At 37.7% G+C, this 27,194-nt stretch overlaps 1 protein-coding gene across 1 annotated transcript in view; it reads right to left on the bottom strand.

Annotated features, from left to right (window-relative positions):
- Nucleotides 1-27,194, bottom strand: part of LOC136859048 (ras-specific guanine nucleotide-releasing factor 2) — a 1,472,247-nt gene that overhangs the window by 289,786 nt on the left and 1,155,267 nt on the right. Inside the window, exon 20 of the mRNA XM_068225766.1 lies at nucleotides 2,531-2,551. Coding sequence (XP_068081867.1) covers nucleotides 2,531-2,551 — 21 coding nt within the window. The remainder of the gene's footprint in view (nucleotides 1-2,530; nucleotides 2,552-27,194) is intronic.

Below are 27,194 nucleotides of genomic sequence, written 5' to 3'. Positions count from 1 at the left end.
ATTGAATTACAGAGTTTCTTATAAGAAGTTATATTTAGTGATAACTGATAATTTAAAAAGATTGCCTTGAGTGGCGAAGATGGTGTGTTCATTTCAGAGAAATAAGTAAGGAAGCAATCAAAGTTTATATCAGAAAAATAATGTAAGAAACAACTTGTATGACCATACATATTTAAAAAATTTCCCCCTCTTCACCCTACTAACTTAACATCTGGACAACACTTATACTTTATGCATTAGTGTTCAATGAATCCCTCAACAGGAAATCTCTGACTTTAATGTCTGGAATATCTTATCTGTAGTAAATTTCTCTTTCCTCTTGCAGACAAGATCTACAGTGTTTTATTTCCTTATGTGAACTGAAAGCATATCTTGAACTGGCAGTTGTGTCAGGTGACTGTAGTGTCACTTCACTGGATTGACGGGAATCAGACTTGGGGCGCAAACTCGGATCCATAACATCTCTCATAACTAGCAATTGTGTGCCGTTTTCTGTTTCAGATGATGCAGATGAGGTGCTGCTGCTTCGACTGTCACTTTTTGTATCATTATTTCTCTCCTGACATGACTATGGGACGATGTTGACACCCATGGGATGATTTTCAATTAATAATAATAATAATACTGGCTTTACGTCCCACTAACTATATTTTTATAGTTTTTGGAGATGCCAGGATTTTGTCCCCCAGGAGTTTTATTACATGTCAGTAAATCTACGGACACAAGGCTGACATATTTGAGCACCTTCAGACTGAGCCAGGATCGATTGGGGTCAGAAAGCCAGCACCTCAACTATCTGATGTTTTCAATTAGTTTGATCACATGTTGACTCATCTCCCTTTTTCCAAAGTTATTTTGCGGGAAGAGGAGAAACCTTTTTCATAGAAAAATTAATGCATACTCTAGAACATTAGCTGGATTCATGGCTGCTCTCTACAGGAACATAATGTGCTCGCCTCAGCTGCTCACCAGGGCTGTCCATGTCCAGCTATATGTTAATGCATGTGACTTATTAGACATTTTCATTTCAATTTCAGGATCTTACAGGTCGAAATGGCAGATAAATTTTTGTACATTGCTTTCTTATGGTCCCCTAATGCTCTCAGCGAAAGTTCATTGTCGGTTTCGATATGATAAGGTGGTGGAAATAGGAAACTCCCTATTACAGAGGATCCAGAAGGCAAGACTGATGTGGTTTAGCCATGTAAAAATGATGAGTGAAAGCAGGACTACAAGAAGGAAATATGAAAGAGAAGTAGAAGGAAAAAGACCAGTGGAGAGACCCAGAGAAATATGGATTGAACTAGTAAAGAAACATGTCGAGGAGAGAGGACAAGATTGGGAGAAGGTTATGAGAGAATCGTGGTTCATGGACAGACAAATAGCGAGGGGGCTTTTATAACACACGCTGGCAACTGGAGATGATGATGATGATGATGATGATGATGATGAAACACCAATTGTGGCACTAGAGAACATCTACCCATTAGTAACAGATCCTGTACTTATACAAAAGTATAAGGAAATATTTTCATGTTTGAATATATTTGGAAATTATAAAAAATAAGCCCCATTTTTTATTATTCCTTTGATGACTGTCAAAGGGACTTTTTTCTGCCTTTCAGAAATCTCACTAACTCTGCCAAGTTTGAAGCTGCTACCTTGGATCAGGAGGCTGACACTACCTCTGATCCATGTCGGGGCTTTTATTGTAATAACATGGTTCAGTCATATTTACCAAACTTATATAACTCCACTAACAAAGTTAGGCATGCATTGACTTTGGGCGCAAGGCCAGTGTGAATTTCTGAGCACCATGGACTGTGTATGCCATACATTTTCATCATATGCTTGGGAAAGTGAATAAACATTTTGTAGGGTAACATTATGTTATAAACAAGACTATGGTGAAATAAAAGGAAGGATCATAAGAACACATAAGGATAGACACAATGACTGGCTAATGTGGACACACTGAGAAATAGAAAGGTAAAACATTTCTTTCTGGAACATGAAATTCTAGCAATGATTTTGGGCCTGTCCCATGAAATATGAGAAGGTGGATACACTACCAAGAAGAAAAGAAAAACAAAAAGTAATCTACCCATGTCATAGATACTGTACTTGTACAGAAGTTATAAGGAAACATTTTCATGTTTAAATATATTCTGAAATGATAAGGAGAAATAAACTCCCTTTGAATGACTGAAATAAAATTTATTGAGATTTTTCTTGGATTCATAATCACTCTTGTGTTTTTATAAAACAAAATAAGAGCTAATAAATTGCAAACTATTTATTGCCTGCACTAGGTTCTACAACTCACCTATATTGTCTATTCAAGGGAAATTTATCCTTAATTATGAAGATATACCGGTACTCTTTTTATTTGAGAAAAAGCCAGCTGCAGAAACAACATGCAACAGATTAGAAGAATTTATAGGTTCTAAAAGGGGAGAGCCAAGCCATGCCAAGCCAAGCAAAGCCAAGCAGGTTACAGCACAGCAGCAAACAACCATGTTGTACTCACCACAATGGTTCAGGTCCGATGCTGAAGTCAAGAAAACACCGAGCCAGTATGTTTACATGACGCCACAGGAGAGCGCAGGAAACACACAATAAATTAGGAGGAAAAAGAAATGATAAATCAAGAGACATTGTTTCACACCAGGTGGAGCCAAGAATGATTCCAAGTGAATCAAGAAACGAGCCAACAATCATACAATTACACACAGTAGTATACACCATGTATCATGATCTCCACTTAACATGCTACAGCCGAATAACACTTGAAACACATACAACAGAACAGTCATTATCACATTTAGTAAATTCTCCATTAATGGTAATACATTATTTCATGTGGTATATATTAAATGGAAGTGGGCAAAATATGTTAACTTGTGTAGCATAGGCTTACTGCATTCTCTATCACTACAAACATCTTGCTTGCTGTGGATTCATTTGGGTATTTGAAGCTCAATTTCTTGTCTTGTTTATATTGTATGATGATATTGTACCACTACTAAACTTCCAGTACCTTCCATTTTTCTCATTTTCCATTCTGTATTATAACAAAAATATTCTTATACAGATATTTCGGACAACTTTTCATAGAAGTATAAATTATGAAAATTTTCAGTATTAAAGGTATTGAACTATGCTGATTAGAAAAATGACTCATCTTGAAGTCCTATGTAATTTTAGGTTAAATCATAATTTCAGATATAATAATAAATTGAAATTCCATATTACCAAATGGAAATGAAGGTAGTGAATATTTACCTTAACGTATTAGCTGGAGACAACGTATGGTCCCTTCTTCTCTTCACTTTCTTACCTAACAATAGAGGATGATGTGGTTCCTCTGCTAAGCTCCCATAAAGAATGCAATAAACTTTATTGGTTTGGTTACTCCTTTCTTTGTTAAAAGGGAAAAATCTCTTTATATAATTGTCATGTTTGCAATTTTCTTCATGCTGACTAATAAAAATAGTGCATCTCATAATTGAAGATTTTGCCAGGGTTGTCATCTTGAGTGAGAAAAGACCCTGACACAACCCCTTTCACCCCACTGTTGTAAGTAGAACCTTTATGATGATGCAAGAGGCAGAGAAGAGTCAAATGAAATGATGTTACTTGAAAGAAGAAAGGATTCCTTTTGAAGATGGTAAATTTCTCATCATTATAATAGACTGTAACAGTTGAAGCATAGCATTGACTGCATGACATGTAGGCTGTCAAAATAAATAAAAACGGTACTGTTTCAAGAAAAGGGACATACAATAGGAAAAACACAATGGCTGGTCAGTTTGGGAAGAGGGAGGAACAGAAAGAGGAGAAAAGGACAAGAACAATCTCTGTATCTTCATACACTGCTGTCTTTGAACAGATAGGCTCTCTTCACATATATACCACTTAATCTACACCCATCTCTTCTCACTCCATGATAAGGTCACTTCTGCTTCCCAACTTCATCAGCAGGGTGAGCATCAACACACACCAAGGGCCATATTGACAAATATTCAATCTTGATGAAGAAAGTGTAGGATAATAATAAAGCCAGATAAATACAGGAAATGAGAAGAAACATTAGATAAAGATAAATGAAGGTGGTAAAAGATTGGAATACAGGACAAACATAAAATGAGATACGGATCCTAATCAGATATTAAAAGTATTGGAAAGGAACAATAATTATCACCTTGAATCGGCTCGAGTTTCCCGAGTGTGATGATGAACACTCTCCATTCACTTCTGTGCATGTAGATGTCTTCTTCCATAACCTGCTGCAAATCCAGATCTCATCCAGCTAGATAATTTCTAATCCGATCAATTTATCTCTTCCTTGGCCGACCTCTTGATCTTTTGCCTTCGAGTTCTTTCTCAAACCACACTCTAGCTGTTCTTTGTGGGTCCATTCTTTTGAGATGACCAAACCATTTCAGTCTGGCTTTGACACAGATCTCACACAGGGTTTGTTCACTTGGACAAAATGGCATAGCTTGTTGTTTCTTATTTTGTCCCATTGTTTTCTGAATCATAGTTCAAACCCGTCAGATCACACGCGAGGGAATTTTTTACACAGGGCAAACTGAATTGTGAATAATTTTTGGTACAATGGGTCCTCTGCCTTCCATCACTCACTACTTTACCAATGGATTCTCTCACGCTGCCCTGATTGCTTGCCATTCTTGTATCGCTAGTGTTGTTTGAACTGTTGACAAGTTTGTATGTTGATGTCAATTTTGGGTAATTTCAATCAATCAATCAATCAATCAATCAATCAATCAATCAATCAATCAATCAATCAATCAATCAATCAATCAATCAATCAATCAATCAATCAATCAATCAATCAATCAATCAATCAATCAATCAATCAATCAATCAATCAATCAATCAATCAATCCTGATCTGCATTTAGGGCAGTTGCCCAGGTGGCAGATTCCCTATCTGTTGTTTTCCTAGCCTTTTACTAAATGATTTCAAAGAAATTGGAAATTTATTGAACGTCTCCCTTGGTAAGTTATTCCAATCCCTAACTCCCCTTCCTATAAATGAATATTTGCCCCAATTTGTCCTCTTGAATTCCAACTTCATCTTCATATTGTGATCTTTCCTACTTTTATAAACGCCACTCAAATTATTCGTCTACTAATGTCATTCCACGCCATCTCGCCGCTGACAGCTGGGAACATACCACTTAATTGAGCAGCTCTTCTTCTTTCTCTCAATTCCTCCCAACCCAAACTTTGCAACATTTTTGTAACGCTACTCTTTTGTTAGGAAATCACCCAGAACAAATCGAGCCGCTTTTCTTTGGATTTTTTCCAGTTCTTGAATCAGGTAATCCTGGTGAGGGTCCCATACACTGGAATCATACTCTAGTTGGGGTCTTACCAGAGACTTATATGCCCTTTCCTTTACATCCTTACTACAACCCCTAAACACCCTCCCCTCATAACCATGTGCAGAGATCTGTACCCTTTATTTACAATCCCATTTATGTGATTACCCCAATGAAGATCTTTCCTTATATTAACACCTAGATACTTACAATGATCCCCAAAAGAAACTTTCACCCCATCAACACAGTAATTAAAACTGAGAGGACTTTTCCTATTGGTGAAAATTACAACCAGACTTTTAACCCCGTTTATCAACATACCATTGCCTGCTGTCCATCTCACATTTTCGAGGTCACGCTGCAGTTGCTCACAATCTTGTAACTTATTTATTACTCTATAGAGAATAACATCATCCGCAGAAAGCCTTACCTCCGATTCCACTCCTTTACTCATATCATTTATATATATAAGAAAACATAAAGGTCCGATAATACTGCCTTGAGGAATTCCCCTCTTAATTATTAACGGGTCAGATAAAGCTCACCTACTCTAATTCCCTGAGATCTATTTTCTAGAAATATAGCAACCCATTCAGTCACTCTTTTGTCTAGTCCAATTGCACTCATTTTTGCCAGTAGTCCCCTATGATCCACCCTATTAAATGCTTTAGGCAGGTCAATCGCGATACAGTCCATTTGACCTCCAGAATCCAAGATATCTGCTATATCTTGCTGGAATCCTACAAGTTCAGCTTGCGTAAATTTGCAGTGGGATCTAATTTTCTCATGGACCCACGGAAGTTTTGCAATGGATAGACTGTGATATAGATGTTGATTACCATAGGGAACCTGAAATATTTGTCCCGAATGAGTAAATTTATAATACCAATATAAATGGTGAACCTGAATTTAGCGAGTTTGATATCTTATGTTTCACTGAAACTTGGTTACCTGATTTTGTCTCGGACAGTGAACTTCCATTCTCGTCTAACTTTTCAGTGTTCCGTAAAAACAGAGGTACTGGTAAGCGTGGGGGTGATGTAATGATTGCAGTAAGTAATAAACTTAAAGCCCGTCACAGGCCCGACCTAGAAACTGAATGTGAGATAACCTGGGTTGAAATTACGATCCCCAGAAGTAAAAACTTGTTAGTTGGCTGCTTCTACCGCCCACCCTCCGGTGATATCACAGCGTTAGAAAATTGCTTTAATTCAACGATTTTGGCTCTAAATAAATCCAACGATATTGTGCTAATCGGTGATTTCAATTCGCATATATCCTGGCAATCTACAACCACTGGAACAGTAACCAACCCTGTGGACTCATTTATTTTGTCTAATTTCATAAACGGTCTTCATCTACATCAGCTCTGCTTAAAACCCACCAGAAATCTGGCAACATTGGACCTCCTCTTCTCTACAGTAACTAGTGCTAGTGTATCTGTTGGCAGAAACATTCTTAGCGCTGACCATGACTCAATCGAGGCTACCCTCAGCCTACCTGCTTGTCAACATAAAGACTTCCCACCCGCTGCGAGGCAAACATTCCCGCTCTGGAGTAAAGTGGACTGGTTAGTCGTCAACCAGGACTTGTCATCCCTCCCTTGGTGCTGGTTATCAGCTGAGCGTGACGTCAACAGTGCGGTTTCCCTGTTTGAGGATTTAATATTTACCACCATTAAACAGCATGTACCTTTCTCCAAACCCAGAACACACAAATATCCCCCCTGGCTGAGTGCCGAAACTAAATTGCTACTAAAGAACAAAACCCGTGCGTGGTCACTCTGGAAGTCTATCCCCAATTCACACATGTATAATACTTTTAAACACCTCAGGAAAATCTCAAAATCGCATCTTAAAAATGACTACAACCGGCACATCACTTCTATAACTGGAAACCTTAAAAACAACCCTAAAAAGTTCTGGACCCTAATTTCGTCACGCAGAAAGTCACCTCGGATACCACTGAATCTTAAACTACATAGTGATGATGTCCCAACTGAATTAAGGTCTCAAAAATTCAATGAGTACTTTCACTCTACCTTTAGCCCTCCTGCACCTGTCACAGAACTACCACAAATCAATAGTGTTTGCAGTTACTCACTGTCATAAATATCAACGACCCCTAACGAAGTACAAAATATTCTCAATAGTCTCCCAACAAACCGCTCCACCGGGCCCAATGATATTAGCCCTATATTCCTAAAAAATACTTCTGCATCTCTCTGTGCACCGTTATCTACAATTTTAAACCTGTGTATGGCTACTGGTACATTCCCCGACAGCTGGAAACAAGCTGATATCACACCTATTTTCAAATCTGGCAACAAATATGATATATCATCATATCGCCCAATATCTATCGTTCCAATACTATCCACTGTCCTCGAAAGAATAATCCACCGCCGACTCCTCTTTTTCACACAGCCGTACATATCTGAAGAACAACACGGATTCACTCCCGGAAAATCATGCCTCACTAACCTCACTGTTCTCAATCACCACATCATTTCAGCAATGGAAAATAAATCTCAGTTAGATGCAATCTATATAGATCTGGCCAAGGCATTCGACTCAGTGGATCATGCACTTCTTCTTCATAAGCTCGCTACCAGATTTAATATCCACGGCCCCGTCTTGTCATTGATAACAAGTTTCCTCTCCGGCAGAAAACAAAGAGTGGTACTCCCTGAATCTGCCTCATCATGGTTATCTGTGTTATCAGGAGTATCTCAGGGCAGTATTCTGGGACCCCTACTCTTTGTTCTCTATATCGATGACATAATTTTTTGCACCGGAAATAGTCAGTGTTCCCTCCTCTTGTACGCTGACGACCTGAAAATCCTAAGGGAAGTGTCTACGCCTGATGACTGTGACGAATTACAGACTGTTCTCAATTCGTGTGGTGACTGGTTTAAGAAATGGAATCTTTCTCCCAATTTTAAGAAGTGCAATACAATCTCCTTTTCATTGCTAAAGCAAGGAATGAACACTGCATATACCATCCACGGAAATACATTGCAATCGGCTTCTCAGGTAAGAGACCTAGGTGTTATAATAGACTGTAAACTAACCTTCTCTGCTCACATTCACTCCATAAAATCCCGTGCTATGCGTACTCTAGGCATTCTTTACAGGTTTACTGAAATTAATGATATTAACGCCTTAAAATTATACTTTGTCTCGTATGTTCTCCCCATTATTGACTTTTGTTCCCCTATTTGGTCCTCATCTGCTATCACAAACATATCACAACTAAATAGTATTTTTAACTTTTTCACTTTCATTGTTAAGACTCGCAATCCTGTTTTTAAGAACAAAACTAAATCTGACATTATGAACTACCTGGGTATACTTGACCTGAGAAGCCGTTTACAGTTCTCTGATCTATGTTACCTCCATAAAATAATCAATGGCTACACCAAATGTAATTCTCTTCCAGCGTACTTCCCTATACACGTTCCTCCCCGCCCTACACGCAACCGGCGCACCCATCATGTGTCCCGTCCGCGCCTAACCTTACAACAACGCTCTATCTTCCACCGTCTCCCTACTCTTGGTAATTCACTACCCGATATCGACATATTCACACCTTTCGCATCCTTCAAACAAAAAATTAAAAGATTCCTTTGACGTCCTCTCCAGGTTTTCACTTTCTTCCGTCCCTCCAACCCTTGACCTTTCTTCTTCCTAATTTCTGAAACCGACACTTCCCAGTTACCGTTTTCATTGTTGTTACATTGTTACTGTTAAAATTGTTAACTACTGTTGTTACTTAATATTGTTGTTTATACCTTTGTTATCTTTTATACTTATTTAAACTTTTTATTATTATTATTATTATTATTATTATTATTATTATTATTATTATTATTATTATTATTATTATTATTATTATTATTATTATTAGTGTAAAATGGCCCTCCATAGGCTGTATCTAATAATTAAATAAATAAATAAATAAATAAATAAATTATAAATTTTCCAGCTAACTCATTCCTTGTTGCCAGCATTTCACCCCAGTATGCTCATCAGTTGGTAAATAGCACACCAACCAAGACTCATGGCTAGTGCATACCTCGGAGTGCATCTGATGGCCAGGCAGGCATCAGTTTTGGAAATGGGACAAAGTCTCCCATAGTGCATTGGCACTGCTGGTGACTTCAAGTAGCCTATGCAGTGGCCTCCACGGTATGCACTAGCCATGCGTCTTGGTGGGTGTGCTATATTCCAACTGATGAGCCCAACTTAGCACACTGGGGCGAAACAAGGCCGCACTAGATAGACAGGCCACAAGGCTCGGACCGTGACGTCACGCCAGTGGCTGGCGTTCGGCATGGGAGTATACGGCCCGCTCTTACTGTTTCCATGATATTATTAATTTATTGAACCTTAACGATATAACTGAACACGCCTTTAATTGTGGTTTTATTTAGGCTTGTGCACTACATCAGTTTTATGCGGGGGAATACTAGCGGAACAGTTTATGTACATTTATTTACGTAAAATTAAGCTGACATCTGTCATTTGTAACGGAACACTGTTTCATGCAAAAGATTAAAACCCATAATATACCGGGCGAGTTGGCCGTGCGCGTAGAGGCGCGCGGCTGTGAGCTTGCATCCGGGAGATAGTAGGTTCAAATCCCACTATCGGCAGCCCTGAAGATGGTTTTCCGTGGTTTCCCATTTTCACGCCAGGCAAAAGCTGGGGCTGTACCTTAATTAAGGCCACGGCCGCTTCCTTCCAACTCCTAGGCCTTTCCTGTCCCATCGTCGCCATAAGACCTATCTGTGTCAGTGCGACGTAAAGCCCCTAGCAAAAGAAAAAAAAAAACATAATACGTATAAAAATAGTTTTAATGCTACTATGCAAATACATGATAGCAATTCACAACAATAGTTTGGAACCTTTCTTAGAAATTAGGCTTCAACTTAAAACTTATCTAACAATTCTTAAGGTTTCAGTTTATCAATTTTCCTTTTCTTCGCCGATTTATGGCTATCCTTACTTGAGGATTTATTCTTCTTAGCAACGAGTTATGCCTTTGCTGGCGGGACCTAGTGTTTACACTGCACTAAGTCTTCTGTTATGGGCTAGAGCAATTTTGTTACTTTCATTGATCTGTCTCTGTCTTAACCTTGGCTTTGACAAAATGAAAGTGACTGAGGTATGAGCGATGATAGTAATGCCATTCCTTACGCAGCCAGTCCCTGCTATGAATGGTGTGAAACTGTTGCTCACAGGGTCGGTTAGTGCATGCATTTCAGTGGGCTTGGCAGACTGATATGTAATAGCAACTTCTGGCTCGGTGAGGAAAGCAACGGGAAACGACCTCACTCCTCATTTCCCTAGTACGCCTCTTCAGTGATGCCTAGGCCCTCTATGACAGCTCATGGCGGAACTGTTGAGGATCCAACCAGCCTTCGGGCTGATGACTAAACATACATACATACATACAGCAACGAGTTTGTCTGCGATAACTTTTCTATAGTTATTCAATAATATATTACAAAAGATGTATATACATTTGTCAACGTAATCTTTAAAACTACTTCTACAATCACTGCATGTTTCAAACATGACGTTTTCATTTTCCAGAACTTTGTTGACAAGCAAAATCAGAATGTTTCTTTGAGAATCACCATATAAAAACCTCGATTCAAATTTATCTCTTATAAGTACACTAAATAATTTAAACTGTGTGATCAAAATGTTACTGTTAAAATAGACCCATCAGGTCTTTTAACAGAATCCTCCCTAATTATGAAACGTTCGTCGAAGTGTTTTATGCACACAACTTAGCTTGCTGAAGGGACAAATTCTGTTCGATGGATCCACTTTTGTTTCCGAACCAAATCAGTAGGAAATTTAAACACTGAAATACTGGGCTCTTCTGAACTATAGTTGCTTCTACAACCAGGTACACAACACGACGTGGGCATAATTCACAATGTTCACACACGTTTAAGTCATTCAACACCATTGATAGCCTTACTGCTGCGAGGTTCATATCAGCCTACAAGTCACTGGTGAAAAATGAAGCGGATGGCTCTTCGTGTGACGTAGCGCCGGAAGTGGAGGGGGAGCCTTATGGCCTGTATATCTAGTTGGCCTTGGGCGAAACCCTGACAACAGGGAATGAGTTAGCTGGAAAATTTATAATGTCCAATAACAGACCATTTATATTGGTATTATGGATAGACTAACCGATAAAGTGGCGAACAAGATGATGAAGTTGTTGGTGGAAGTGACAATTCAGATATATACTTACTTTATGAAAGCGTCTGTGGCAGTGATTCCAAGAAGGACAGCTGTGCATCAGAACATGAAGTACTTCTTCCAGTAAATCTGAACATAAAGTTGATGAGGATGGTACACCGTTAGGTATGCGACTTGATGTGTATAAGGGAAAGGATAGTACCGTGTGGTACAAAAGTATCACTCCTCAAAGGGGGTGCATCAGAGCACAAAATATCGTTATTCGTTTCCTAGGTCCTAAAGGAGAAGTTTGAAATGCAAAGACTTCTATTGATTGTTGGGGTCTAATGGTAGATGACAGGATAATTGATCTTAATATAGCATATACAAATATTTACGCTGAGAGTGTAAAGTCCAAATTTTCTAGGGAGAGAAATGCCACAGAAACTAACAAATCAGAAATAAAAGCTTTCTTTGGACTTCTACACCATGCCAGTAGGCTGTAATCAGTGCATTTCAATACAAGAGATATTTGGGACACCAACGACAGTGGTGGTGACATTTTCATTGCAATGATGTCCAGGAAAATTTTTCATTTTCTTTTATGATGCATTCAATTTGACAGTATTATTTTCTAGAAATTGAAGACACTCAATAGACAAACTTGAGCCCTTACAAGAAGTTACTTAAATATTCAAGCAGAATATACAGAATGCTTACACAAACAGTGAATACACCACAACTGATGAGAAGCTAGAGCTTTTTTGTGGTCGCTGCCATTTTAGACAGTATATGTCTAACATCCCAGCCAAATTTTTACTAGCCGATCGTCATACACTCTAAGTACCGTAATTTAGAAATTTATGTTGGCCAACAATTGGAAGGTCCTTTTCTGCATGATAATAGTGCACATGCTATTGTGAAGTGGCTATCATATATATTATTTCAGTGGTATAGATCCCTTTTGCAGTGCTCACAAGTAACCGATCGTATCAAATGGGCATTCAGAAGAAAGAGAATAGACATTAGCAGTGACGAATTCAACTCTCATTTCATAAATATCGATAATTTCATTAAAATATGAGTTTAAAAAATTGTATGAATTGTGCGATTTGCAAATACTGTTGTTGTAGGAAAATATGTGCCATTATTGCTGTCCACTTCACATTTTAGCCGCTGGGATGCCTGTTTTATGTCATATAATATGCTGTAATTATAAGTTAGGAAAATAATAATAATAATGTTATTTTGCTTTACGTCCCACTAACTACTTTTACGGTCTTCGGAGACGCCAAGGTGCCAGAATTTAGTCCCGCAGGAGTTCTTTTACGTGCCAGGAAATCTACCGACACGAGGCTGTCGTATTTGAGCACCTTCAAATACCACCGGACTGAGCCAGGATCGAACCTGCCAAGTTGGGGTTAGAAGGCCAGCGCCTTAACCGTCTGAGCCACTCAAAGTTAGGAAAAGAATGGAATGATAGTTAATCCAAAAATGACTTCCAGAATATTCATCAGTATAGTAGTATGACTGTCTAATATTGTACTGATATGTGTATTCTTTATTTCAACAGTAGTTCACCAGGGGTCTACTACCACATACGTACATTATGAACATGCAAGATTTCTCGCACGGATCCCCTAGTTATTTCTTATTGATTGCATTGGGAGGAGCATACCACAAGAAATAAATTTCATAATTAATCTATATTGTCAGCCTCAGCAAGATAGAAGGTCTTAATAATTGAGTGTCTCCACATTTACAATACTGTACAATAGAGTTAATTTAAATACTGTACAATGTTATTCCTTTCTATTTTATTTTAAAAAGGGACATGTTTCGTCTCTTCCTTGTGAGACATCTTCAGCCTAAAAATATTATTATAATAAACACATGATATTCTTGATAACACTGAAAACAATGACTTATCCTTAAAATGTTTAAGAGTCAAGATGACTCAATCTGCCATTTGTAAATACAGTTATAAAAACAGTTCATGTTGTTGAAAGATGTCATAGGAACAAATTACTAAATCATAAAAGTACCATTGAGTTTCGATACTCAAAAATAGAAATTAATGTGATGATCACAGTGTTTTAAAAGTGTAAATAAATCTTGAATTAGGTTGATGTCTTCCCAAGTTTATGGAAGCTTGAGTACATATGTATCTGGTTAAACAGAGTTTGTTTTTCTAGGCAGAATTTCTCAATATCCTGGTTATGTAGAAGAACAAATCATGTGATTCATATTTGTATACGAAAAATTTGAAAAAGAAAAAAGGAAGAAAAAATAAGATACTTGTGTGAAATTCTAAGGTAAACGAGGTATTTACGGTGTCTGAGTACTTACTTCTCCGCCCTGTTTATCTCTCTCTCTTGTCCGTCCGGCTCGTGTGTGGTCCTGTAGCTTACTGTTGATTGTAAGCTAGGAGCAGCATGTTCCAGAGCAGAGGTAATGGGAGTGGTAGTAGGGGAAGTTGAGTAGAGGGGAATGGAAGAATTAGAAGTGTTAAAATCGTTCATATTCTGAAATAAAGTTTTTATGATTTCTTCAAAGAGAAATGTCATAAATTTCAGAGATTTCATTTTGGTTACTGTTGGGGTTAATTCTTTGATTGATGTTAATAAAAATATTTTCACACATATTAAGAAGAGCACCTTTATTAATTATTTTTAGGATGGAAAGATCTTGTTCAATGTCAGAAAATGAATAGTAATAGACATGTGACTATTCATGGCTGAGAACCTACCATATTTTTAGGTATTAACATGCTCTAGATAACAAACAGAAAAACTGCCGTCCTGTTTGCCCGATGTAACTAGCGGGGCAGTGGGTACAACACAATTTGTAGACTCCTGAATTTGGGAATTTAGATCTAGTGTTGATTTTATGATAATTAAAAAACAAAGTGGAATTATTGTTGATGGTCTTAAAAGCTATATTAAAATTCTGTCTTTAGAAAAGATTTGTGATTTGATATATGTTATCAGTATTATAAGTATGCAATGTAGTTCCCTCTTTTACTCGTTTTTGGTTTCTCGTAAGCGTAGTCACAGGCATATTTATTTCATTGACAATTGAGATTGAGATTTATTATCATGTCCTTGCCCTCATATTCATCAGTCCTAACGGTCCTCTTTCTCTAGCATTGAGCCCACCTTCTTTTCCTTTTTATTTCCACTACACATATATTTTACTGGGATTCTACTGAATTCTCCATTGGAGTAACTACCTTACTTTGATTACACTCATATTACCCCTAAGGTGACGTTACAATTGGTAGCAGAGTATATTTAATGTTCTTATGTCAAGCTATTACCCTTTTTTTTTTTTAATCGTATAGCAAACCACTTCTATGACTTTATTGTATGATTATCATATCTACACCATTGTCTGGTCCCAAGTCCAGAATGGGAAAGGAGGAGGGTTAGCTGGCTTGGCAACCGACTGTAACAACTGCTAACGCCGAGTGTCAAGTGGCGGTAAATAACTCGACCCCCCCCCCAGGAGCCAATGGCTTTGGGCGGATGAGTCCCTTTGGGTGAGGTGATTGTCCTCTCAGTGTAGGAAATGACACTGGAACCCATCATCTGTGTTTTTGGCCTAACGGCAAGACGGATGGAGGAACCTCCTTATTGTGGTTCCCAACAGCTGTAGAGGTAGATGAGGTCATGCCAGGCACAAATTAATGGTATTTTGAGTCTGTGGCAGTCCATTACAGTCATGATACTAGAACCTGCAAGTCTCACTTCATTTGTGCTGCAGGGTATAGTTCTGAGATCATAGTGTGTGGATCACTTCCTTTTCTAGAGAGAGAGAGATGCCACAGAAACTAACAAATCAGAAATAAAAGCTTTGCTTGGACTTCTACACCATGTCAGTAGGCTCCAATCAGTGCAAGCTGCGATCCACCTTAAACAAAATCCCGCTTGTGGCACGTTTTCCTGCTGTCACGCCCTTCAACTCAAGTCCAACGGCGATGGGTTAAAGATGGTGGAGGCAGGTTTTTCAGGTTGAAACCGGAAGCCTTTAGTTCGGACCTACACGTTGGCAGCAGATGTGTGATGGTCAACTTTCTGAGACCCCGTGACTACTCAGGAATTCGGTCCTGCATCTGTGTTTGGGCAGGCCTATTTAGGATCACCGCTGCCCACCCTGAATGGGAACGGCCCTAGAAAATGTGGGCTAAACATCGGTAGTCACACTCTCAGCCAGCTGGGAGGCTGCACCCAGCGGGTCACCCCTTATGCGTTCGAAAAACGAAGATTACCAAAACGTTGATTATAGGAACCTGGAATGTTCGAACCCTACTTGATTTTAAAGACAATAACAGACTTAAGAGAAGAACAGCGCTTGTCACCCATGAGCTTGGACGAATGAACATTGATATTGCTGCCTTAAGTGAAAACAGACTGTCCAGTGAAGGTTAACTTACAGAGTTCAACTTAGGTTACACAATCTTCTGGAAGGGAGAAGATGAGGGAGAACACTGCATTCATGGTGTTGGATTTGCTGTGAAGACCACACTGGTGAATGATTATCAGTTAACTCCAACCGCAGTCAGTGAAAGAATTATGACTCTCTGAATCCCACTCTCTGGAGCTAAATCTATGACCCTCATCTCCGCATATACTCCCACCTTGGATGCTGATGTAGAAGCTAAAGACCAATTCTACAACCTGCTGAGCACTACCATCACCAAAGTACTACCAAGAGACAAGCTCTTACTACTTGGCAATTTCAACGCCGGAGTTGGTAAATATCACCAATTGTGGAGCAATGTGATGGGAAAACATGGACTTGGCAAGTGTAATGCCAATGGTCTGCTGATCCTTGGTTTATGTACTGAACATGAACTCTTCATTACTAATACTCAGTTCCACCTGCCTAATTGCTATAAGATCACTTGGATGCATCCTTGCTCAAAGCACTGGCACACCCTTGACTATATCATCACCAGGCAATGTGATAACAAAAAGATGTCCTTGTTACAAAGATCACAAGAAATGTCAGTGACTTCTGGACAGATCATAAGCCCTTTTTTTGCCGGTTGAGAATCTCAATCCATTGCAAACCAAAAAGATCTATCCACAACCTGCCCAGAAAGAAATGCAATACTTCTAAACTTCAAACTGAATCCATTGCTACAGCTTACAGAAATGCAATCTCAAACAAGATGGATAGTCATCCAGTCAGCAGTGATGGTACAAATCAGGAGTAGGCCACACTTCAGAAGTCATCACTGAATCAGCTGAGGAAACAATTGGTTTAGTGAGGAAAAAAGACAAGAATTTTGATGAAAATAATGAAGAAATTAAGTACCGGTATGCCAAACGGGAAGCCCATCTATCCTATCTTCAGAATCCGTCTTCCAATGTGAAGAAATCATATTTCTTGGAACTTAAAGGAAAATGTCAGGCACAAATTAGGGAAATCAAAAACAACTGGTGGCAACAAAAAGCTGAAGAATTGCAAAGACTGTCTGATGCCTGTGACCTGCAAAACTTCTATGCTGGCATAAAGGAGATATATGGTCCAATTCGTTCTTCATTGGGGTCATTGAAGACTGCTGACAACTCCATCATTTTAACTGATAATGGAGAATTTTTAGAGTGCTGGAAGGAACATTTCTCTGCACTTCTAAATCGTGCCTCCGATGTTGCTGAGGACTTTCTTTGTAATGTCCCTCAGCAGCCCCAACAATCATGGATGGCAATTGCACCTAAGTACAGAGATTTCACTAAAGCACTCGATCAACTGAAACCAAGAAAGGTTTCTGGTCCTGATAACATCCCTCTGGAACTGATACAAAATGAAGGTATACCCTTGAAGACTAGACTTTTCACACTCATCCTCTTGATTTGGGAAACTCAAGAAGTACCTGATGACTTGGAGAATGCTACCATCATCACTATCTTCAAGAAAGGTGATTGTAGTGTATGTGGGAACTACCATGGTATATCGCTTTTGTCAAATGCAGGTAAAATTCTCGCAAGAATTCTAATAAATTGGCTCCAAGTTATCTCAGAGAGGATTTTGCCTGATTCTCAATGTGGTTTCTGAACCTCCAGATATCATCTTCTGTGCTAGACAACTCCAGGAAAAATGCAGAGAGCAACAGCAGCCTCAGTATTTAGTTTTCTATGATCTGGAAAAAGCCCTTGATTCAGTACCAAGATCTGCTATGTGGAAAGTACTGAGGCATTTCGGATGATCTGAACGTTATGTGGAACTGGTTCAAACTCTCCATGATGGCATGTCTGGACTGGTTCTTCATGGTAACTCAGTATCAGATTTGTTCCCAATCACCCATGGATTGAAACAAAGCTGTGAGCTTGCTCCTACACTCTTTGCACACTGGAGCAGATATCACTTTTCATATCTTGGAAGCATCTTGTCTAAATCGTGTACCTGCAAACAAGATGTTGATAAAAGAATTGGGACCGGGCGAGTTGGCCGTGCGTGTAGAGGCGCGCGGCTGTGAGCTTGCATCCGGGAGATAGTAGGTTCGAATCCCACTATCGGCAGCCCTGAAAATGGTTTTCCGTGGTTTCCCATTTTCACACCAGGCAAATGCTGGGGCTGTACCTTAATTAAGGCCATGGCCGCTTCCTTCCAACTCCTAGGCCTTTCCTCTCCCATCGTCGCCATAAGACCTATCTGTGTCGGTGCGACGTAAAGCCCCTAGCAAAAAAAAAAAAAAAAAAAAAAAGAATCGGGGATGCTCATCTAGCATTTGGACGGTTAATGCACAGAGTCTTCATGAATAACGACCTAAAACTGCATACCAAACTCATGGTGTACGAAGCTGTTGTCATTTCCAGGCTACAGTATGGCTGTGAAACTTGGACACTCTATCACCGTGATATCAAAAAACTTGAGCGCTTCCACCAACAAAAAAAGGAGACACATCTTGAATATTAAGTGGGAGGATTATGTGACCAACACTGAAGTTCTTGACAAAGCGCAGCTAAATAGCATTGAGGCAACAATCATCGCTCATCAACTGAGTTGGTTAGGCCATCTTCACCACATGGGTGATGCTAGGCTTCCCCGCGAAATTCTTTATGGTGAACTTTGCTCCAGGAGTAGACCTTGTGGAGCCCCTCATAAGTATTTTAAGGACCAGCTGAAACACATCATGAAGACAACTGGTATAAATATACAGACATGGGAAGAAAGTGCTGTGGACCATTCATTGTGGCGGAACACTACATCCACTGCTGTCAACTTGTTCGAAAGAGAACGACACACACATCAAGAGGACAAGCAACAAGCAAGAAAGCTTTGTCAATTATAACCCCACCCTCCTGCATCCATTCAGTGTGATTTGTGTGGGCATGTTTTATACCAAGATTGCTCTGTTTAGTCATCGCAAACATATCCATAAACTGAGTTGAACTGTTCACTTTACGCAGGAGGATGTTATATACACTTGGATCGAGTTACAGCCAATGACGATCATATCTATATTTTCTTCTTTCATATTTTTATTCTCACTACCATTACTTCTTCTAAATTATTTATCATGGCACATTTTTCTTATGATTTTGTACATCTTGTAGGCTTGTTTACTTCCAATACTGGTCAGCCACAGACTCAGTCTCTACCAAATTTGAATGCCCTCAATTTCGGGGGTGCTTGTCCAAAATTAGTATTGTTGGATACACTTCCCGTCTATGAACAGTTAGAGCTTCCCGTTAAACATTCGGGTACTGCATCTAATACACCAGAAGCATTTCCTAGAATACACGCTATACAACCTGACCCTGAACATCAATCTAAGAAGACATATTTTCCTCCTACTTCCATACATCAACCTGACATTTTTTTGAGTCTTCCAAATACAGCCTTGCACCATTCTCTTAACTTACACATAATAAAACAAGCTTTTCTTCAAGTACCACAGTTAACTGCCACTGATCCAAGGTTCTAATGAATAAGAATGATTATGTCAGTGAAACAGAACTTTTCTTTTCCAAAGTGAATTTCACTGTCATAACTAAGGACCCCAGCAATAAATTTCAAAAAAGCCTTAAAGGAATTTTAAATAATATTGTAACCCTTTTCAATGAACAAGAAATTTCCAAGCTTATTTTAATGAATCCCAAACTCCCCACTGCTAGATCTTTACCAAAGATTCATAAGACCAATGTTCCAATCAGGCCAATAATGAATTTCAAAAGTAGTCCTACTTACAATGTTTCTTGTTTCATACAAAATTCTTGGCAAAATATTATACATTTTCCAGTAGAACCTCTGTCAAAAATTCTGTATAATTCAGTAATATCACAAATAAAATCCAAATCATACTATGCAGCCGTTGAATATTACGAATATGTGCACTAACATTCCCCATAGCTGAAACCATTAACTTAGTTAAGTAAACTTGGAACAGAGGACTTTTTACAGTTTTGGAATAGAAGACTTTTTACATTTTCTGAAGTTCATCCTCAATAAAAATTATTTACATTTAATAACACAATTTATCTGTAGAAAGGACTCCCTATAGGATCCCCAATTTCTGGTATTTTGGCAGAAATTTATATAGACATTCTGGAAAAACCGAGATACTCAATAATTCACCAGGTAGGCCTATATTTCATTGGTCGATACATGTAGATGATATTTTAACCATTATTGATCAATGTATCACTGACAGTACAACCCTCCTTAATAAGCTAAATACTTGTGACCCCTACATAAAATTCAAAGTTGAAACTCAAAACAGATACAGTAGATCTTTATATTTTCTAGATCTCAAAATTAGAAGAAGCGACAACCATCTAAAATTTGAAATCTTCAGAAAACCCACCCAGACAGCCAAAATGATCAGACAAGATTCACTGCACCCTGGCTCTCACAAAAAGGCCTCTAATGATAGTATGATATATAGAGCCTTGAACATTCTTATGTCTAAGAAAGCTTATAAGAAAGAAATTAACACCATCCACACTTTAGCATGCCTTAATGGGTTTAATAGAAATTTTGTTGGCAGAATTCTCAATAAGATAAAAAGTAATCCCACCACCACACTTAAAAAACAAAAGAAAGAGAACACTGACTTTGTCACCTTCACTTTCAACAGCAATAACCTATACCAAATGTCAAACATTAAAAAAAAAAAAACAACAACCTCAATGTTGCCTTTTGAACTAACAACACTACTTCTAAACTTTTCTATAACACAAACACACTTAACAAATCTGACAAACATTTGCAATCAGGGGTCTACAAGTTGATGTGTAACCAGTGTGACACCAGTTATATTCGACAGACTGGAAGGAGCTTTCAAATCTGCTACAAAGAACATTTTAATGCAGCTAAATACAGAAGATTTTCTGCTATGAGTGAATACAGTACATGAAAGATCACAATCACTCATTCACCACCATAGATAAAGATCTAGATTTCCTACATATAACCAAAAAGGGAACTAATCAAAATCAAATATTTTAGAAAATATTTATATAAACCTTGATCAAAAATCCAATCCCATCCATAATCTTAGCAAAATCCAAGAAAAAATGAACATATTGGTGACACAGTAATTGAGAAAGATTTGAAGAAAAGCTAAATTAAGTCTGTTGCAACACGCATTACTGGTCCGTCGTCACATCTTTCCACTCACTCTCCCACCCCTCACCCTCTGTTTACCCCACCCAACATAACATCAGAATGGTCGCCAGTCAGTGTGGAGGTCAACAGTGACCCAACCTGATCTATACAAGCCCAGGCCTGGAGGAAAGAGGAAGTGAGTAATATTTTGTGACTCTTCATATTATATTTTACTTCTACTTCATTTCTTTCATTCCCACACTTGGCTCTTTGTTTTAACTTTTAGATTCTGGCTATACTTGTATTCTCCATGAAGAAATGTAACACATTTTTAAAACTTCACTCCATTTCCAGAAGAATGGCAAATAGAACAACACTTAACAGTCTTCATAATTTTAAGTATTTACTCCAACCAAAGAAATAGTTGTATTAAATACAGTTGGACCCACATCTGTTACAAATAAATTCATCCAAGATTGAAGCTATGTACATTTTAAACAAATATTGTCAATGCATTTGTTGATTCTATTTTATCTCAAGTTTTTTATGTATCACTGTTTATTTATACGTCTTTCATCTTTGTGTTATTTTAGTTGATGATGACCTCTAGGCTAAGCCAAACATGTCCTATGTAGCTTCTTAGACAGACCATTTATCAAATGGCAAATGTGTATTGAACAGGTGGACTTTATACAATTAAATTCTTTTAGAATTTTTTTTAGATATTTAAAGTCAATACGAAACCGGAATGAAGTTCATTACTTATTACTTTTCTTATATATATCAATGATATGTGTAAAGAAGTGGAATCAGAGATAAGGTTGTTTGCAGATGATGTTATTCTGTACAGAGTAATAAATAAGTTACAAGACTGTGAGCGGCTGCAGGGTGACCTCGATAGTGTTGTGAGATGGACAGTGGGCAATGGTATGATGATAAACAGGGTTATAAGTCAGGTTGTGAGTTTCACAAATAGGAGAAGTCCTCTCAGTTTTAATTACTGCATTGATGGGGTGAAAGTTCCTTTTGGGAATCTTTGTAAGTACCTAGGTGTTAATATAAGAAAAGACCTTCATTGGGGTAATCGCATAAATATGATTGTTAATAAAGGGTACAGATCTCTGCACATGGTTATGAGGGTATTTAGGGGTTGTAGTAAGGATGTAAAGGAGAGGGCATATAAGTCTCTGGTAAGACCCCAACTAGAGTATGGTTCCATTGTATGGGACCCTCACCAGGATTACTTGATTCAAGAACTGGAAAAAAATCCAAAGAAAAGCAGCTTGATTTGTTCTGGGTGATTTCCGACAAAAGAGTAGCGTTACAAAAATGTTGCAATGTTTGGGCTGGGAAGACTTGGGAGAAAGGAGACGAGCTGCTCGATTAAGTGGTATGTTATAAACTTCATTTTCCTCGTCCGTATTGAAGATCTACTTGTGATACAATTCCTTTAGTTTTGCCAATTGCCACCTTTTCAATACAATAAAAATATGTTACAAATTTACATATTTATTATGATGTTTACATGGTACATGTTTCGCTCCTTTTCGTGAGCATCATCAGCCAAAACTATCATTAATCTAACATTGTATAAGATCATAAAACGATTCTTTGGTTCAAAATTACTCTTATAAAACTAATTGACAATCTTATAATATTTTAAGTCACACTACAATAAAATTATGTCTTAAGTTAACACTTTTTGTTAAGTTTCGGCGATAAAATGTTTAGACTGAAGAAGACAGACAAAAAGTGTTAACTTAAGACATAATTTTACTGTAGTGTGACTTTTAAAATATTATAAGATTGTCAATTAGTTTTATAAGAATAATTTTGAACCAAAGAATTGTTTTATGATCTTACACAATCTTAGATTAATGATAGTTTTGGCTGATGATGCTCACAAAAAGGAGCGAAACATGTACCATGTAAACATCATAATAAATATGTAAATTTGTAACATATTTTTATTGTATTGAAAATGTGGCAATTGGCAAAACTAAAGGAATTGTATCATAAGTGGTATGTTCCGAGCTGTCAGTGGAGATATGGCGTGGGAGGAAATCAGTAGACGAATAAGTTTGAGTGGTGTCTTTAAAAGTAGGAAAGATCACAATATGAAGATAAAGTTGGAATTCAAGAAGACAAATTGGGGCAAATATTCGTTTTTATAGGAAGGGGATTTAGGGATAGGAATAACTTACCAAGGGAGATGTTCATTAAATTTCCAATTCCTTTGCGATCATTTAAGAAAAGGCTAGGAAAACAACAGATAGGGAATCTGCCACCTGGGCGACTGCCCTAAATGCAGATCAGTAGTAATTGATTGACTTGTAGTTGTTTCTATAGTACAAATTTATGCCTCTCCTTCCTTCCGCCAATTAACTGTTTTTCCCCACCTACCTTTATTGCACACTTGTACAATATTGCCCAATCTGAGGCTCTAAATTCCTCCAGTAATACCTCTTCTTATTCTACTACCCTTCCCCCCACCATCTTCACCCATTCCTCCACCCACCTTGCATTCTACATCTAATGTTCAGTTGCCTACCCAGGGAAAGTGATATTCTAACCACAATCAACCCCTTATGTGTTTTTGGTGTGGAGGACGAGGACCTATTTCTATATCTTTCTCAACTTCCCGTTCGTGAAACGGGTCTTGACCACGCATTAGCAGCAGTAAGCGTATCTCAGATTCTAATCTGCTTCAACATCACCATGTTATTCCCCTCACCTCCTCAATGAACTTATTACTGCAGAATGTTCCCACTGTGAGACTACTGGATACTGGAGCGAATATATCATTGATATGTTATATCTTTTTTTCAAGAATTAGATCAATTTTATCCTGAACATAAAGTTTCTACTTCTATGGCTCATTGTGCTTCTGCTTCTAACCAACCCCTAAATTTACTGGGTGATGTTGAACTTAATCTAAAAATTCAACATCTTGCTTGGCCCTACCAATTCCATATAGTCAAAGATTTTCCTTTCTCAGTAATCTTGGGATACAATTTATTTTCCCATCATCATTTCCCCTTATCCAACTCCAGCTGGATCAGGGTATTTATAACACTTCTCTATCTTCCTCTTTCCTTCCACAATTCCTCTTCTATGATCTTCTCCTAATCTAAATTTTATCTTCTTATGCCGCTCTTCACTGATTCAATCCACCTTGTTCTAGGTCTTCCTCTTGCTCTCTTGCCCTCGCACTTTGCCTCCAGCATCTGTCTTGGAATTCTATTCTCCTCTATTCTCTTTACATGTCCAAACCACCTTAGTTTATTCTTTTCAACTCTTTCATTTAGCTTTCCTATCCCAACTTCCCTCCTAACATCTTCATTTCTCATTCTGTCTTTCCTTGTCTTTCCTATCATACTTCTTAGGAATTTCATCTTCCTGGCTTGAATTCTACTCTCTTGGCTGTTAGTCAAAGTCCAAGTGGCAGCTGCATAAGTCAGTATTGTGCCATTCCACTATTCCAGCAATTAAGCTCAATCGAATTAAGACGGACGCAATTACTAGTAATGAAGTTAGACACAATGAATAAAATCATGGCGGCATTGACAAGACAAAATAGATATTCAAATTGTTAAGGAAAGCACTGTTTAAAAATACAAATGGAAGCCTAACTGAAGTGCATGGACGTATCCTGAAGAAGTAGTAAAATCGTGTCAAATTCTGAGAAACATTGAAGGAAATAAGAAAGAAAATCTGTTTATAGCACATATATAAGCCTACATCACAAGAAGACATGATAAGATTTAACAAATATGTGCAAAGTAATAAAATACGCCACATAAACTGATTCGCAGCAGCAAACAAGAAGAGCAACGACAAGGCCATGATTTCAAGAAATAATATTTACTATACTGCACTAGAGATGATGAAAAACTATTAAAGACATTCTTTACTATAACAAATTGAAGTATCTGCAGACATATTGGAGATCTAATAGAAACATTGCTATTATATGAAGTTATACTAAGCGGAATCTTATATAATTCATGCTAGAAGGCTTTTAAACTGTTATAATGTCACAGCTGATCTCAGCAATGGATTCTGTATTGAGTTTTTGAAGGAAACCATAGCTTACTAAGAAGATTGAGAGTCAACTTTCTGGATGATTCCAAAATGAACCGACATGGCTGAGATGAAACCTGGCCCACAATGACACCAACGTTGCCAACCAAGCAGAATGACCAGAATCCTGAGCAGTAGAGGATGACCAAATATAAATATCATTCCAGAAACGATGGAAAAAGGGAAGTTTTTCTAAAAGAGGTTAGCCAATAATTTAATCATGTGCACAGATTAATAATAACAAGGTTAGAATGTCTGTAGTTAAAGCCTACATTGACAGATATGTGTTTAGAGTCTTCAGAATGACTTAAATTACGTTATATTCTCGTGAGTGATTATTTATGCCAATGATAGAAGTGAATATGTAGTCTTCACCAAATGTAAGACAAACCCAAGCTGGGAAGTATAATAAAGTGTTAAGAGTGTTCTAATGAAAACAAAGAATCTTGTCCTCTGAGAGAATCCTAATTATCTCTCTCAAACTCCCCAACTCCTCCCTCATATTCCTTAATGCCTGGCCACAGCCACAGTTCCTGCACATGCACTCCCTAGCCATTCTTTACAGAATAATGAGAAAAGGAAAAATAAAACAACTTATTCTGTGCAAAATAAAAATGAAAGGAAAGAAATATTGTCTAGGGTAGTTCACAAAGGTCACTCAACAACAAGGTAATTAATATAAGCGACTGCTACACTACAATACTACTCAGTTGTACAATTTTTTTTTACAACACCCTAACAGAATGAAAATTGCTGTTAATTACTGAAAACTGAAAGTAATACACAAGAATTAAGCCTACACAATTCTAAACTGCAGTTAAGTCTACCTTAATTACTATAACAGAATTCTAGTAAGAGAGTTAATGCAGATATCACAGATACTACAGATACTATACTACACAAACATTTCACAGTAATAAACACACTAATTTCTAATAAGATACTACAATACACTACAATAATTTTCAACTACATTCAGACTACATCCAGATACTGCAATATACTACAACAATTTTAAACTACATTTAGACATATCCTAATTACAATAGGTTATTACTGAGCACAAATAGAAATGGAAATTACAATTAAAGTTTGAAATTTGCAAGACTACTCAAAATAATAGAATAAGCACTCTAATTTCTACACTACAATAGCTTTTAAACTACATTCAGATGTATCGTAATTACTATTGGTTATTACTAAGCACATATAGAAATGAAAATTGCAATTAGGCCTAAAGTTTGAAATTCGCAGGAACTACTCTAGGATTGCCAACAAAGTTAAATGCGTAGACAGAAGATTATTATTAGTACTACTTTATCCTACTATGCTCTAACAGAAATGAAACTCTCTTTTAGTTTAAATTTATGTTCCCAAATTATGCAAAGATTAGTAGATTTGCTATTTTCAGATATTAAATATAAATTAATTTACGGTACCTGTATATTGATGACCTGCTTATATTTAGCCCTGATTTTTCTACCCACATGCAACACTTGACTGAAGTATTGTCATGGTTAAGGGCAGCTAATCTTACTGTCAAATCAGCTAAAATATTTCTGGCACATCCTTTGATTAAATTTCTAGGACACATTTTGTCAAGCCAAGGTACCTCCGTAGACACTGAGCATGTCGCTGCTATTAATCGTATTCCTCCTTCCAGAAATATTAGGCAGCTTTGTGCCTTTCTTGGCATGACTGCATTTTATAATAAGTTTATTCCCTCTTACTCTCAATTCACTGAACCGCTTAATTACTTGAAGCATAAAGGGATAAAATTTTGCTGGTTGGAACCACAGCAATCTGCTTTTGAATACTTACAATCACTCCTTGTACAAGCTCCTATTTTACAATTTCCTGACTTTATACTATCCTTTGACGTTCATACTGATGCTTGAAATATCTCTTTGGAGGTGCCTTCCATCGAGTTAAACATGGTAACATTTTACCCATAGCCTCTTTTAGTCATCTTCTCTCTCTTACCGAATGACAATATTCTACTT

This window comes from Anabrus simplex, chromosome 1 (genome assembly GCF_040414725.1).
Source record: "Anabrus simplex isolate iqAnaSimp1 chromosome 1, ASM4041472v1, whole genome shotgun sequence".
Lineage (NCBI taxonomy): Eukaryota > Metazoa > Arthropoda > Insecta > Orthoptera > Tettigoniidae > Anabrus > Anabrus simplex.
The sequence above is the reverse complement of the archived record's forward strand: the minus strand, read 5'-3'. Positions and strand labels throughout refer to the sequence as shown.